The following is a 16,795-nucleotide window of genomic DNA, read 5'->3' on the forward strand; positions in this document are numbered from 1 at the left end:
ATAGCGCAATCGGCTGCGTGCACACTGGTGCGTAGTTGTGAAGTTGCTGCATACTAGTTTTAACTGTGTGAATGGGTGTGCAAGCCGAGAGGGCTTGAGTGTGATTGGGGAGGCAGTTACAGGTATTTGCTTCCGTCAGGGACGGCTATTTGAGGATAGAAGTAAGCACGGCTCGGCCGGCTGGTCAGGGACCAGGAGTACCTAGCGTTGTGTAAAAGGAAACACACAAGAGTTGTCCTAGTGCGTTTAGGATGATCTTGTCATACACAGAGTATTGCTGTACATTTGAGCATTAAAAGAAAAGGGGTTTGAGTCCTCTAGCAATGTGCTTTGCTTAATGTTGTCTGTGTCTGCGGGGTGAAATTAAAATTGTGAATTATAGTGCCTGTAAAATTTGTAAAATTAAGCTAAGGGATTGTGTGTGGCAGTGAGTGAGAGAGTGATTGTGTGTGGCAGTGAGTGAGAGAGTGATTGGGTGGGGCAGTGTGTGTGTTTGTGTGTGGGGCAGAGAGAGTGTGTGACAGTGGATGAGAAAGTGTGTATGTGACAGAGTGTGTGAGAGTAGGTGAATATTGCAGTAAGAGGGTGTGAGCGTGTGTATGGGACGGATTGTGTGAGAGTGTGTATATTGCAGTGAGAGTGTGTGAGCGTGTGCATGTGACAGAGGGTTTGAGAGTGTGTGTACATTGCAGTGAGAGTGTGTGAGCATGTGCATGTGATGGAGTGTGTGAGAGTGTGTATATTGCAATGAGAGTGTGTGTGAGAGTGTGTATATTGCAGTGAGAGTGTGTGAGCGTGTGCATGTGACAGAGTGTGTGTGAGAGTGTGTATATTGCAGTGAGAGTGTGTGAGAGTGTGTATATTGCAGTGAGAGTGTGTGTAAGTCTGTGTGGAGCTCTGTCGGGCTCCGGTGAGAGGTATGAGTGGTTGAATGTACAGAGTGTTGTGTGAAAGAAAATAAGAAGTACGGACGAGTCCCACTGCAGGGGAGGAGTCCAAGGCAGAGTAGGTGGGTAAAGTTGGGCCAATTCACAGAATTGGGAAAGGTTAGTTTCATTTGTGCATTAACATTCTAGGAAAACACATTATAAAAATAGAAAAAGGATCAGTTCAGGAGGAAAAGAGAGGGCAATGCACAGTAAAGATGGGGGATAGAGGTAAACAGGAGGGAGAATCTTATACGTGGGGATCCATGAACAAGCAGATAGAAAATTTAATAAAAAGATTATGGGGTGGTAAGCAAGACAAAGCAACTAAAAAGGGGGAGGCAGAATTGAGGACAAGAATTAGCTTAATTCTGGAGGAGCAAGGGTACAAACCAGACACATGAGGGGTTAAATTGGCCACCTCAATATGGGATCAGTGGAGAAGGGCAAAAGCAGAACAGGATAGGGCCCAGAAGCAACTAGAGAAGGCTAGTATTCTAGCTAAAAAATATGGAAGTTCAGAATACAAAGCACTTGTGCCTATAAAAAAAATAAAAAATCCAGCTACTGTCCGCATTTCCTATTGTATTGCATATTGTATTTAAGTGTAAACTGAGTTTATCATTCAGCGATATGCCAAATTATTTATATTCTTTTTTTTAGACTCTGAATGGGGGATACTGCTAGGGTAATAAAATAAAGTTCTAAATCAATATTATAATATAAGATCATGAGCATGAGTTTTCATGGCATTTAAAACTAGATTGGGCTTATACAATGTCACAATGTAAAACATTTAATGAGCTCTATAGTTTTCTTGCTGCAGCACAAACAGAATCAGCTGAGCAATATACAATTGTTTCATCTGCATAATAGTGAATTTTGCAGTCTGAGGTAGAAGCAGAGCCAGCAATATAATTTAGGAATATATTAAACACAACCGGACCAAAGATTTAACCTTGTGGTACACATTTAAGATACAGATGCTAAATCTGATTTATAATTATTCAATGACATGCATTGTTTTAGTTTTGGGTCCACTCCAGAGCAGTTTTATCAAAGCCAATCATTTCTAAATTCTTTAAAAGAGGTATGGGAGTAAAGGTAATAGTGATGGTAATAAATAAAATATGTACATAATTAATAAACTATGGGTACGTGGGGCCTTGCACAGGCTTTCACGGGCAACACCAGCTTGTGCATTTATGACAGTACGATGTACCTGGGTTTGCGCTCCCTAACTGTGCCCTGCAGGAACACTACAGCACTAAATGTTGATAAAACTGTGCTGCTACGCTGTGTGTGTTTCAGTGGGATAGGCTGGTTAGCCAAAGACGGGTAAGATCCCAACATATGACAAAGGGACAACCTAAGGCAGGCACAGTCTCGATCTGACCACCACATGCAATTCAACAGACCACGGAGAAATATCTCTGAAGTGTTCTAAGAAGGGAAGAGGAGTTGACAATGCAGGGGGAGAAAAGGGAGGCGCAGGCAAAGGGGTGTGTCTCCGTGAAAGTCTGGGCATGGTGGCCTGGCCCAACAGACAATTGGAGCAAATTTGTGGTAAATTTCTGCAACAGAACGAAGTTCTGTTTCAGAAAAAAGGGGGAAATATAAATAGATCCATTGTTACCTTTACCACCATTACTTAACCATTATTTTTTGGGCAATTCAAAAACTTTTTGCTTTTCAGCTAATTTTTAGGTTATCAGTTTTTAAACTTTTTGGCTGATGAAACCACCACTATGCAGATGGGCAATTGCTTTCAGTAAAGGTAAAAAAAAAAAAAAAAACCTAACTTTAACTAAACTTTTAAGACACACCCAATCATAATTTTAAATACAAAACATAAACAGTACATGACATGCTCAATCCTGATTTTAAAATAAGAAATAAAGATAGTTACAAATTTAGGAAATGTGTGGGTTTAATAAATTGTTTAAGTAAGTGTCAGTAGAGTAAATGAGTATGAAGAGTAGTTATTTATCACAGGAAAAAAAAAAACTTAAAACACTAAATAAAACAAACTAGATCTGGAAATCAGGTTTTCATAAAATCTCTGACAAAATAACATAAGACAAGTAAATAGCACACTGAGGAAAAAGTGGGAACGAGATACAGGACATGCGGACAGAAGCAGGGAAATGTAAAATATAACTGTCTATGTGATTAGTTGGAGTCATGGGGAGTAGTTAGAAGAAAGGGACTGTGTGCAGAGGAAGGCGTGTGAGCCAAAGGAGGATAATAATTGATCATTTGGATAATTAGAGGTAGCAATTAAATGGAAAGAAACAGCAAAATGTTAGGAATCTGAAAGCACCTGTGACAGTAAAGATCATGATTGCGTATAACTGAGAATCAGGACACTTGAAGGAGGTAAGAAAACAACAATTGGGCTAAAATCTGTGCACAGACAAAATTTAGAGCTACTTCCCTTAGAAAGTTAAATTGGAGCTCCAGTCTATTATGATAAATGTCCATTAACCAACTTAATTTGCAGGAAGGAGACATGAAGGACCACATAAAAGACTTTCAAATGGAATAGAACCCCTGAAACACCCAACAACATGTGTTCAATGAATATAAATAAGTCTCATTTCAGATTTTACACAACAGGTGGGAGAAAAAGCTGAGGACGGCTTGGACCATTCCAGTAGCAAAGGGGGTCTTATTTCGCCACTACAAGAGAAAAGGGAATGAGCCTCGCTGGATTTGGCCATTCCGGATGACAGAGAGAGACGCAAGAGCAGCAAAGGCGTCTGACCCAGCTTAAGGCCGGCAGCAGGAGGGAGGGGTGACGTCCCCCGCAGCAGGGGCCTCACAGCAGCAGCAACACCAGCAAGAAGGGGACCCTTTCCCCGCAGCACAGGGGTCTCACTCACAGCGAGTGAGTGAGAGAACTCACTACACACAGCAGTAATTTGTTGCGTCAAAACCCAGCACACACAGAGACATTACACATCTCACTAACACATTCACATAGTCTCACCTCACAAAACAATTCACCTACACTGATAAACAGAGGCAGAATAAACCCTCTTACGTGCAATAGAGCTGGGACAGTCTACTCCCATGCTCTGAAGAACAGAAGAAAGAAGAAAAGAAGCAGACGAAATGTGTTCTGGACAACTGTATTGTTTGATTTTCTTTTGGTTTATTGTTATAATTTTTATGGCTGGCAGTATTTACTCTAATAGTTTTAGTGGAAACTCGATGTCTTAAAGTGAATAAATCAGTAGGAGTAGAAAGGCGGTTCCACTCAACCTAAGAACAGGAAAGTCAAAAATACAGAGCGTTCAGCTGGAAAAGCCAACTTACTGTTCTTCTTCTTCTTTTTATTATTATTATTATTATTATTATTATTATTATTATTATACTTTTATATTTCTCAACGCTACTCCTCCTACAGTTTTTTATATACACTGTAAAACCCGATAAGTTGACTAAACTCAAAACTTTTGTTGTAACCGATTACCTAATAAAAATTTAAGTTCATGTAATATAATTTTTAAGTACAGTGAATTTAACAAATACATATACATATATTTAAAATTAATATTTCCCTGAACTTGTATTTAGTCTTCTCTCTGGTTTCATTCAACTATTTTTTAAATACTCATAGAAAAGTAGATGAAAGAACACAGTAAAGAATTAAAAGTACTGAGAGCACAGCGAGAACACAGAGTTACTGCAGCTCAGTAAATGATGCTCGTTCTTACAGCTACAACACAGAGACCAAGCATTTAATCATAATAGGTGATCTACAAGTTTACCTAAGGTAGCCCCGGGGGAATCACTACACACTGATAGTGAGTGTCAGAAACTGTTGGACACACCCAGTATGCAAATAGATTGTGACAGAAGCCAATGGAAAAGAAGTTGTTAATGGCAACAGACTAAGCCCAGTTATTATAAGTTGATTCAATTAAAAAAACTCAGTGTATATGTTCCCACAAATGTTCAGCTAACGCAAAATAGTTGAGTATTGTTTATAAATCTCCAATTTTAAGTAAAACAGATTTAATTTATTTGAGTTCAAACAACGTATGGGTTTACAGTGTAAAACCATGAAAATTGACAAACACGTAGAACAGGTTCTTACATTTCAGACGTTCCACACACTACACACACCACACACACCACACATACACTACACACACACCAAAACACACCACACACACACTACACAGACACCAAAACACACCACACTACACGTACCACACATATACTACACACGCACACCACACATATACTACACACACACCAAAACACACCACACCACACTACACGTACTACACACACACCAAAACACACCACACACATACACTACACACACACCAAAACACACCACACCACACTACACATACCACACACTACACACAAACCACACATACACTACACACACACCAAAACACACCACACCACACTACACACCACAGCAACACCTTAGCAGCCAAGACAGACACCATAACGACACCTTCGCAACCTCCTAGCAACACCTTCCCAACACCTTAGCAGCCAACACAGACACCATAGCAACAACCACAGACAACATAGCAACACCTTATTTACCACCTAACAACACTTCAGCAACCACCTTGTAACCACTTAGAAACTACATAGCTACCAACCCAGATGCCAGAGCAACACCTTAGCAACCACCTAGCAAGCACTAAACAACGCCTGCAAATGCATTGGTATTCCATCAATTTAGCCAAAACTTTTTGAATTTTAGCATTTAGCTGAAAGGCAGCATAGCAACAACAACTCTTTACACTCTTCAGATAGAAACCACTTAGCAATCATTTTTCCAATGTTATAAGCTCCAACTTAAAGTTCATTCACAAACTTTTCCCTTTCTAGTTATTAATTGATATTTATAATTTATATTCAATCAATGCAGAAAAAGTGTGATGACCGGAGGGATTAAAACAGTAGGGCTGGGAGAGGTTCTACTTAGCCTTAGTTGAGAAAAGGTGCACACAGAACTGGTTTAGCTGCTAATTCATGTTCAAGTATGAAATACATTTTATATTTTTCCAGCTTACATACAGCATCCATTAACTTAGTGGCACATTTGAGTAAGAGAAACATTTCCTCCACAGGTATGGCCGAAATTTAAACATCTCTGGAATTAGGTATCAACCATAGGTTAACAATATGGGTCCATTTTGCCGAGGGTAAATGGTCCAGTAGGTTGGTACTAGGCATTGTCTCAAATATAAGAGTGTCTATCTTTTTCACTAAATGTTCACTAACCAGCTCTGATCCATTGAACAAACCCGGGACAGGCATCCAACATTTATAAAAGTAACACTCGGGCATTGATAATCACTTAGAACACTGGATGGTGAACGTGTTTGGCCAATGGAAGATCTTGATAATGTCTCTAATGCCATATATTGGAGCTCTAATTGTGAGGTTGACTACAGCAATGATTAAAATGTGAGGGTAAAACAGATTTAGTTCAGGTGGGAAATGTCTGTTGTGAGTTGTTTTAGATATTTGACCTGAACTGTGTATGTGGGTGAGTGTGCAAAGGACAGTTAGGCTGACACCTCAAAACTGAATGTCCAGTATGTAGTATGTAATGCAGAAGTCAGCGCCTAAGCAGCAGAGATGAGGCCGGAGGACACATAGAAAACAGTAGTAATCAATAAATGATTTAACTTAATCAGTTAGAAACAGTTGCTGAGGAACCGCTTAACTGACCTTTGCACAGTATGTATGGGTGGGATTTTGGGGATATAAGGTCTTGCAAATGTAAGGATCATGGAACTTCTTCTACTGAAACTCTGTCTGAGTGGAAGGGGTTCCCAGAGCTCTGTTGTAATAAATTGCTAATTTGCTGAAGATCTAAGTATCCTGTCTCTCTATCAACTCTACTTCGGGCTTCCATCAAAAGAATCAAGGGGAACGCACTGGAGCAGTTGAGGGTAGTGCTGTTTTTCCCAACAATCCCTTTTAAGACTTAAAAAAAAAAAAATCTTTCTTAATTTCATTCTGAAATTGACTATTATATTTCACTTCAACCCAAATCCATTTCACACTGTTTTTTTCCCTTTGGGCGACTTTGTGTATTTAACAAATAATAACATAAGACAATCTCAGGCCTATAGGTTTCATGTCACACATATATTGAGAAAACACAATGAGATTGCAGATCTGCAATATAAAAGCCTTTTATTAAAACACACAGAAGAGTAAATATAGAGGTGAAGCAATACAAAGATAATTGTTGGTACTGGATAAAAACTATTAAGATACTAAATCATTTGGATGTTCTTAGTAAATTTGAAGAATAAAAAACCTTCAGCAACATATAATACTCAAAAAGGGAATGATGAGAGTATAAAACTTGACTAATACAATGCAACCAAATAATCACCTATATCCCTCTATAGTAACACATTTTTAATCAGAGCGACTGAATCATAGACAAATGAGAACACCAGCAGAGGGAGTGAATGAGCCTGCAACCTTACTGTGCTACACAAGTCTTGAGTGGGTTGATTTCAGTATGGGAACTACGGCTAGAGCGTTTTATTTAACCTCTGGAAAGGATTTTGTTGGCCTCTTTGCGGGGGTCTGGCTGCTCCTCCGGTCCACACGCCAGTACCCAGCACAGTGTCGTCTCTCTGTGGCTCTGGTGGCGTTTTCCCCTTCTCCTTTCATATGGATGGACCTTAGGTTAAAGGCTTGGTCCTAAACATTTAGTTGCAAGCTAAGAATCCTACTTTACTCCTTAAAACTACGACATCTACATTTTAAAGGCTAAGTTATGCTAATCTAACATCTGGTGCAAGCACTGAATGTAAGATGCAAGATGGCGACGCACAGTAGTGCAGCGGCTTCTCACGCTCCTAGCTAACACCCTATTTTGAGCTGTTTTTACGTCAGTTCGGACCCAACTTCCGCTCTTTGGATAACAAGCTTGATCTGCTGCGGCTGAGGATGAGTGTTTCTGATTCACATGTGATGCGAATGACAATAAAATCTCCTTGAATCCTTGACAGTGCCCTCATTCGAATGACCTTCCCTTCTCCAGAACTGAACTCTTACCGTAACTACCCTAAAAACTGAGCTCTGTCTCACAAAGAATGTCCTGAAATATCAAACATACGAGAAAACACAACATGGAATTCAATAAACGTGATTGCTGGATAAGATTCATTTTGCTGAACCTGTAAAATCCATTGTTAAAATCAGTTAATGTTTGTTTCTGGTGGAACATGTAGGATTAAGGTGTTCTGTCCAAAAGATTTTAATTGCCGTGAGACAAATTTGGGACAGTTTTCTCTCCTGTGTGAATGCGCTGGTGTTTATTGAGATGACTCTGCTGAGTAAAACTGTTCCCACATTCTGAGCAGTAATATGGTCTCACTCCTGTGTGAATGCGCTGGTGATTTTTGAGAGTACCCTTTTCAGTAAAACTCTTCCCACAGTCTGAGCAGTAATACGGTTTCTCACCTGTATGAATGCGCTGGTGTATTTTGAAATGACTCTGTTGCTTAAAACTCTTCCCACAGTCTGAGCAGTGATACGGTTTCTCTCCTGTGTGAATGCGCTGGTGATTTTTGAGATGACTCTTTGTAGTAAATCTCTTCCCACAGTCTGAGCAGTGATACGGTTTCTCTCCTGTGTGAATGCGCTGGTGTATTTTGAGATGACTCTGTTTAGTAAAACTCTTCCCACAGTCTGAGCAGTGATACGGTTTCTCTCCTGTGTGAATGCGCTGGTGGATTTTGAGATCACTCTGTTTAGTAAAACTCTTCCCACAGTCTGAGCAGTGATACGGTTTCTCACCTGTGTGAATGCGCTGGTGTATTTTGAAATGACTCTGTTGAGTAAAACACTTCCCACACTCTGAGCAGTGATGCGGTTTCTCTCCTGTGTGAATGCGCTGGTGTTTTTTGAGACTACTCTGTTGAGTAAAACACTTCCCACAGTCTGAGCAGTAATACGGTTTCTGTCCTGTGTGAATGCGCTGGTGTATTTTGAGATTACTCTGTTTAGTAAAACTCTTCCCACAGTCTGAGCAGTGATACGGTTTCTCTCCTGAGTGAATGCGCTGGTGTATTTTGAGATCACTCTGTTGAGTAAATCTCTTCCCACAGTCTGAGCAGTGATACGGTTTCTGTCCTGTGTGAATGCGCTGGTGTATTTTGAGATTACTCTGTGTAGTAAATCTCTTCCCACAGTCTGAGCAGTGATACGGTTTCTCTCCTGTGTGAATGCGCTGGTGTATTTTGAGATGACTCTGTTTAGTAAAACTCTTCCCACAGTCTGAGCAGTGATACGGTTTCTCTCCTGTGTGAATGCGCTGGTGTTTTTTGAGAGTACTCTGTTCAGTAAAACTCTTCCCACAGTCTGAGCAGTGATACGGTTTCTCTCCTGTGTGAATGCGCTGGTGTTTTTTGAGATGACTCTGTTTAGTAAAACTCTTGACAGAGTGCTGATGTTTCTCCATGTCGGGACTTGGCTTCATTTGTCTTTTAAATGCAACAATTTCTGTGTGTTCTGTAGATTCTTCAGGACGGCTTCTGCTTCACCTCTTTCAGCAGTTTAACACTGCTCTTAGTTAAATATCCTGGTTGTTGGTGATGAATTTCAGGGGAATATTTTCATTTCTGAAAAAAAAAAAAAACAAAGAAAAATGCCATTGAATATTAATATAAAAGCAGGTCAATTAACTGAAGAGAACTGTCTAAATCAGGCATGTCAAACTCAGTTTGGCTCTGGGGCCGGATCCAGACTTTCTGTTCTCAGGTGGGCCGGATCAGTAAAAGAATGTCAACTCCAAATATTTAGCTTTGTTTTTCAGTACTATGCTTTATTATTCAGCCTACATTTTTAGCCTACCCTACATATTATAATCATGGATGAAAAGGGATCTTTTCTAAGCACAACACATTTATTCATAAAACAATGGAAAAAAAAGATTTTCATGTTTGGCGGTGAATGTGTTAACAACTGGTTTATTTTAACAGTTGAGTGAATGCAGTTTTACACCTGAACCAACTCACCACATCAACAAACTCAAGTGGGAGCTATGAAAAAAATATATTACCTTAATTGTCATACTGCTTTGAAATAAATAAAAAAAAGAAATACAAAATAAAAGTTATAGCAGTGCATGGGCAATAAGATTTGACTACATCAGATCTGAAGCTGAGAACATACTGCACAATATTAACTGTCTTTAATATGAAACCATTTGTGATGAGTCTCATAGTGGCGCCGAATATTAAACTCCTTGAACACTGCAACTTGCTGATTACATACCAAGCACACTGGTTTTGCATTCACTTCTGTGAATAAATACTTCTCAGTCCACTTTTCCTGGAAAACTCTGCATTCCGTGTCCACTTTTCTTTTTTTTGACAGTGCCATTTTGGGAAGGGTGTGTTGACCGATAACTTGTTTAGCAGTGGTGAATGGTGAAGCAAGATTGCCGTGTCTGTGCTGCATGCGGGACATTTACTGCCCTCTAGCGACCGGAGAGAGCATTTAATTTGTATTCATTTAAAAAAAAATCACAACTTTTGATAGAAATGAGCTAGAAACTCGCTTCTTTTTTTGACATACTCAGAAATTTATGCCGGGCCGGATTAAATCATCCAACGGGCCTGGTCCGGCCCGCGGGCCGTATGTTTGACATGCCTGGTCTAAATCAATCAGTTACACTACACTGACAAAACTACTGGGACATCTTCATATTACCATAAAAGCTTCTGTACTGTACCTGGTGGTCCTCCAGCCACTAGAGGGAGGCCACATTTTGCCATTTGCAATAATCAGTCAGACACCTGCTTAGTGCCTTTATAAGGACTGCCCACAGACAGTCTTGATTCTGTTCCAGTCTCACTAGAAGCTGAGAACTTTCTTAGTCTGAAAGAAAGAAAGACAAATGTCCTTAGGTTTTATTTTAAAGCCTCCTTGGGTGTTCTCCTGGGGCTGCTTTTTGTTTCCCCTTCTTCTGGGGTATTCTTGTGCTTTCTACCTTTTGTTAGTTCTGGATAAAGACTCAAAGTTGATCTTGAGAAGATACTCGTATTCCCATTTCCCTGAGTATCTTTATTTAAAGGCACACTAGGAAGGATTTCCTTGACTGTAAAATTACAGCTTCAGACTCATTGCAGCGCTGCACTGAGGTGTAATAGGAGGAATAGCGGTCCACTCGTGTCTGTGCCGGAGCTCCTCTGAGCTCAAACCAGGCTCTGTAAGTTTGCCTCTTTTGAGAACTGCGACCTGCTTTCCACCCTGCAGTTCTAACCAGGGGCGTCCCTGGCCTGGGCTTCAGGGGCTTTATCCCAGAATGATTTTGCTCAGCTCAGCTGTATTATTAATGATGAGACAGGCCACTGGCTGTGTGTAAATGGAAAATCTCTTAACACTAATCACGGAGCCAGTTCAAGGGTAAAGTTCCGCCTTTCAGGAGAAACAGCCAATCAGCCTTCTGGTTTTGCGGAGCGCAGGTAGAGAAGCCCCACCCCGCTCTGTCTCGCTGGAGAGGATTTTTAAGTTCCTGCAGTGGGTTGCAGCTCTGATATTAAAACATATCTGGATATACTTTTTATAAGAAAAAGGTAACAGAGCTAACCATGTAAACTGTGATGAGATTGTTTCTGATGGTTAAAAAGACTCGTCTCTGAATCAAAACACACAGAACAAACCTACTGTGTGCTTAATAAAATACAGCCTGTGACAGTTAGTTAGACTAGAAGCTGGAAAGAGACGGAAGATGTCTGTGAAAGCCAGAAAGCCGGGACGAGCGGATCCAAGGCTAAGGTAGACTCGGTTCGGCCGGCCTCGGGTCCTCGGCTCCGTTTGGCTCCAGCGCGAGACATTTTTGCTGCGTAGCGAAGCGGACCCGAGCCTAGCCATTTTAACCTAGCCTAGCCTAGCCTATTTGGCTACGTGTCTGTGTGGTTACGTCATCACGCACTGACGTAGCCCAGCTACGGGGGCTGAATGTGTTGAGCTCTGCGGCGAGCTGACGCCAGTAAAAAACGCCTGTCCGTGATCCTAATACATATCGATATACCACAAAACTGATATCACCGTTATTGAAACATTTCTTATCGCGATTAATACCGATATCGAATTATTGTCCAGGCCTAGCTTGAGGTCACGAACAGATGGTCGGACATTCGCTTTCAGGATCTTTTGGTAGACAGCAGAATTCATAGTTCCATTTATCACAGCCGGTCTTCCAGACCCTGACGCAGCAAAACAGCCCCAGACCATTACACTACCACCACCATGTTTTACTGTTGGTATAATGATCTTTTTCTGGAATGCAGCGTTACTTTTATGCTAGATGTACTGGGACACACACCTTCCAAAGGGTTCAACTTTTGTCTCATCGGTTCAAAGAATGTTTTCCCAAGTCTTGGGGATCATCAAGATGTGTTCTGGAAAAATTGAGACGAGCTTTAATGTTCTTTTTGCTCAGCAGAGGTTTTCGTCTAGGAACTCTGCCATGTCGGCCATTTTTGCCCAGTTCTTTGGATGTTGTTGTGGGGTCTTTTGTGACCTCTTGAATGAATCGTTGCTGCGCTCTTGTGCTAATTTTGGGCGGCCGGCCACTCCTGGAAAGGTTCACCACTGTTCCGTGTCTTTTGCCATTTGTGAACAATGGCTCTCACTGTGGTTCGCTGGATTCCCAAAGCTTTGGAAATGGCTTTATAACCCTTTCCAGAGTTATAGATCTCAGTTAACTTCTTTCTCAAATTTTCCTGAATTTCTTTGGATCTTGTCATGATGTGAAGCTTTTAAGGATCTTTTGGTGGACTCACTTTGTCAGGCAGGGTCTATTTAAGTAATGTCTTCATTGAGAACAGGTGTGGCAATAATCAGGCCTGGGTGTGGCTAGAGACAGTGTACTCAGGTTTCAGAAACCACAGTGACGGTATGTTTTAACAAGGAGGCAATCACTTTTTCACACAGGGCCATGTAGGTTTGGATTTTTTTCTCCCTTAATAATAAACACCTTTATTTAAAAATAGCATTTTGTGTTTAACTGTGTTGGGTTTGACTAACATTTAAATCGGTTTGATGTTTTAAAACATGTGCGACAAACATGCAAAAAATCAGGAAAACAGGAAGGAGGCAAACACTTTTTCACACCACTGTATATATATATATATATATATACATATACATATACATATAAGCCATTGTAAATGCATATGGCCTAGAGGGGTGCACTAACGTATGCACTAATATCGGCAGCATTTTGAAATATTGTGAACAATATTATACAATAAAATATCACCCACCCCTAATTATCATGTCAGGGTACTATATATATATATATATATATATATATATATATATATATATATATATATATATATATATATATATATATATATATATATATATATTTTTTTTTTTTTTTTTACTGTTTTTAGCAAAAGAAAAATTCACACTGTGCTCATTTCCCCATTACATATCTACTAGAGACAGATTGTATCTGTCCAGTATCATTTATTTTACTTTAATCCTGGATATATGGAGATATTCAGAGTGCATTATTAATATCCTGACATTCTGGATCATTGAAATCTGATAAAATTCTTGTATTATTTAATATCTCAGTTATGGGTGTGCCACATATCATATTGTATGAAATAATACAATTAAATATTATTTTTTTTTTTTGCAGTAGTGTGTTCAAGAAATATATTTTTTTATTTCAGTAATGCTTGCAACTTTAGCTAGCTAGCTAACAGCTACCAATAAAAAAAACTGCTGGTACCTTTAGCTAGCAAGCAAACTTTAGCTATTGATTATAAAACGCTTGCAACTAGCAAACATTAACTATTGGTAATAAAATGCTTGCAGCTAGCGGACATTAGCTACCGGTTATTAAGTGCTTGCAACTTGATCTAGCTAGCTAACATTAGCTACCGGTTATGAAGCGCTTGCAATTTTAACTAGCTAGCTAACATTAGCTACCAATTTAAAAAATGCTGGTACCTTTAGCTAGTAAGCTAGCATTAGCTACCTGTTCTAAAATGCTTGCAACTTTAGCAACATTAGATACTGATTAAAAAAACATTGGTACCTTTAACACGAGCTACTACTTTATTAGCTACTTGCAACTTTAGCTAACATTAGCTACCCGGATAGACAAATCGCTGAGGACATTAGCTTGTTAGCTAAATAACTGGTTTTGAATGAAACATTTTACATCATTTTATTCTAGGATATTTTGGTAGCATCACAAAGCTGAAATCAGGTTTGAATTGTTTGTAATGTCTGTATTACGTGAGTTTTGTTGAAAAAAACAATTTAGCACCGTACTTTATGATAATATTCTGACTCAGAACACATGATTCTTTAATACAACAGAATTATAAAGACAAATATATTTATTTTAGCCATTGACAGCATGATTTATACTAGAAGAATAAATAAAATCAGTGGATTTTAGAGGTTTGACTGTAATATCTGTAATAAAACTAGAGTTGCTGGGTAATACAGTTTTGCGGTTTATCAATATATTCTGTCTATTCGCCTAATATAAAAGATGCTGCCAGTAAATTAAATAATGAATTTTTCATTATGCTTATTTTATTAAACATTGCTTAATATTGCTTGCCACATCTATATATGTTTACCAAAATATTTAAAATACAGATAACACTTGCAATAAGTGTACATCAATTAACTGTGCATTCTTCATTATATGTGATAACGGAAAAACAATATGTACTTTTCTTATTTTCTTTTTACTGGAGTGGCATCTGCAGTTAAGACCGAGCTGAATAAATAAATAAAAATATTTCTCATTAAATAAACATAATAATAATAATAGCATTAGCTGATATACTGCTGAGTAAATAAATAAAAAACTCTCACAAAATAACAATAAAAGGATTAGCTGATATACTGCTGCAACAGCTACTGTAGAGGGAGCTCCACAGTCTCACTTAACTTCTAACAGAAGAGAGAAATAAGCTCATAAACTCTTAACTATTACCTAAATCAGTGAATTCTCTACAAAAACACTTTTTAATCTGCCTTATACTCGAATTAATAGCAGTATTTTTAACTTAAAACATGTTTTTAACCACTATTTATTCATAAAACACGGAGCTCAGCACCTACCCGCAGCACAGAAACACACAGACCGCTGCTGAGGTACGGTGGCTCAGAAAGACCAAACGTAGCGTAACTGTCACCACTAAACAGCAGGGGCCGCCAAAACTTCATTTAACAGCATTAAAGTGCCTTATTTTATAAAGGTCATCTAAAACAAAGGTGTTTTATTACTCTGTTACACTTACAACAGTAATAAACGCTGTAAAATCTGTCCTGGTTCTGATCCGCTATCAGTCTGAACCCAGAAGCAGATCCATGCCACTGGACCACTGTGTGTTTGGAGACCCTGATTTTATGACGGATCCAGATCAGATTTAACCCACATTTATCTCAGATTTATCCCCTCCTGAGTCTGTGGGTCAGAGTCAGACTGCTGAGCAGAGCTAGGAGAAGATCCAGTGCTGGTGGTGTAAATGCTGCACATGCTGAAGGTGGTGTAGGAGTGAATGTAGAACAGCGTGTTGGAGAGAGAGAGAGAGAGAGAGAGAGGGAGAGAGAGAGAGAGAGAGAGAGAGAGAGAGAGAGAGAGAGAGAGAGAGACTTCTCCATACCTTCTGTAGTTCAGCTGATTCTGCTCTTCCTCCGGTGCTGCAGCTACAGACCCACCAGCTCAGCCTCATCCGGGTTATGTAGAGCCCCGCCCCCTCCCCCGCTATATCACATTATACCCCATCACCGCTAGAGGGAGCCCGCGAGGGAGTCCTCAATGCATGGAGCTGAATGGAGCTAAACAGCTAAACTCTCATTTTAAACACTGTATAACTACTTCTCTGGAGTTTTCCTTTAATTTTACAAAGTAGAACAAAGTATTTCACTAAAATAGGAAAGAAAACGTACCTCTATATTTCCATTTTCTAAAACTAATGTTTTTTATTCAGTAGATTTACTAGCATTACTGCTACTGATGCTGGAGTTACACACAGAACATGTTTAATAGGATTAAAACTGCAGTTCATAGGCTTTAATAATCTCTGCAATTATGTGGTTTTGAGGAAATAAGTAAAAGTTTTATTCTATAAAGCATCAAACTTTCTTAAATTATTATTTTGTTAAAAACAATATTTTTTAAATGTTTCATACATTTTAGAATAAAAATGTATACAGTTTTATAAATTTCAGACTCTGTCAAGTGACTGAGATTCAGAGCAGATTCTGAAGTGGGCTTTGTCCTCTATAGAGATTCTCTGATTGCTCCTGTACAACTCCAACAAACATCACTTACTAATTCTATTCTACTACAAAATTCTCATTCTACTACAAAATATTAGCCATTTTAGACAGAACTTTTTGTACACATTAAAGGAAGAAGTTACTGATGTTGAGACTATTTGGGCCAGATTATCAAACAGATTAACACCATTTTATGTTTGGGGTCAATTTGACCCATTCAATGTTAAAGCATTTATGTAAGTAGTTAATCTCATTTTATTTACCTCATATTTGGTGTCTTTCCTCACTTAATAGAGAAAACTGGCTAACCATATAATTCATGCTATGTTTTTCTTGTGTCTTGTACACATTTTGTATGCATCGGTGTTGCTTGCTTGCAATTTGACCCCAGGTTATTTTAGCTTTATAAAACATAAAAATATCAGAATTTTACACACACATGTGTTGAATGATGTAAAGGTTAATATGACATGCAATTTTATAATCTTCAAAAACAATTCAGATTCCTAAAATAACATCGTTATAACTGTATTAGTGCAAGAACCACTAACAATTCACGCGATGGGGGCGGGGAAAACATA

The 16,795-nt window shown here is 39.0% G+C and overlaps 6 protein-coding genes across 9 annotated transcripts in view; 4 read left to right on the top strand and 2 right to left on the bottom strand.

Annotated features, from left to right (window-relative positions):
- LOC111189864 (zinc finger protein 271-like) overlaps positions 1-9,552 on the bottom strand; it is an 85,173-nt gene extending 75,621 nt beyond the window's left edge. The window contains exon 1 of the mRNA XM_049477695.1: positions 9,482-9,552. The gene's annotated coding sequence lies outside the window, so the exon portion shown is untranslated. The remainder of the gene's footprint in view (positions 1-9,481) is intronic.
- The window catches only part of LOC125801412 (zinc finger protein 239-like), a 294,118-nt gene that overhangs the window by 113,056 nt on the left and 164,267 nt on the right, over positions 1-16,795 (top strand). The gene's annotated exons all lie outside the window — the stretch shown is intronic.
- LOC111196651 (zinc finger protein 850-like) overlaps positions 1-16,795 on the top strand; it is a 491,117-nt gene that overhangs the window by 106,479 nt on the left and 367,843 nt on the right. The window lies entirely within an intron of this gene.
- LOC125801367 (zinc finger protein 41-like) overlaps positions 1-16,795 on the top strand; it is a 170,168-nt gene that overhangs the window by 106,460 nt on the left and 46,913 nt on the right. The gene's annotated exons all lie outside the window — the stretch shown is intronic.
- Positions 1-16,795, top strand: part of LOC125801282 (zinc finger protein 271-like) — a 179,360-nt gene that overhangs the window by 100,236 nt on the left and 62,329 nt on the right. The window lies entirely within an intron of this gene.
- LOC125801225 (zinc finger protein 484-like) lies at positions 8,145-9,488 on the bottom strand. The gene has a single exon (XM_049477604.1). It carries the CDS (start codon positions 9,415-9,417, stop codon positions 8,194-8,196), a length of 1,224 nt encoding a protein of 407 aa, XP_049333561.1. The 5' UTR covers positions 9,418-9,488; the 3' UTR covers positions 8,145-8,193.

This window comes from Astyanax mexicanus, chromosome 4, assembly GCF_023375975.1.
Source record: "Astyanax mexicanus isolate ESR-SI-001 chromosome 4, AstMex3_surface, whole genome shotgun sequence".
NCBI classification, from domain to species: domain Eukaryota; kingdom Metazoa; phylum Chordata; class Actinopteri; order Characiformes; family Acestrorhamphidae; genus Astyanax; species Astyanax mexicanus.

Coding starts and splice junctions, on each gene's coding strand:
- LOC125801225 (XM_049477604.1), bottom strand. CDS start 9,417: ATGAAGCCAAGTCCCGACATGGAGAAACATCAGCACTCTGTCAAGAGT.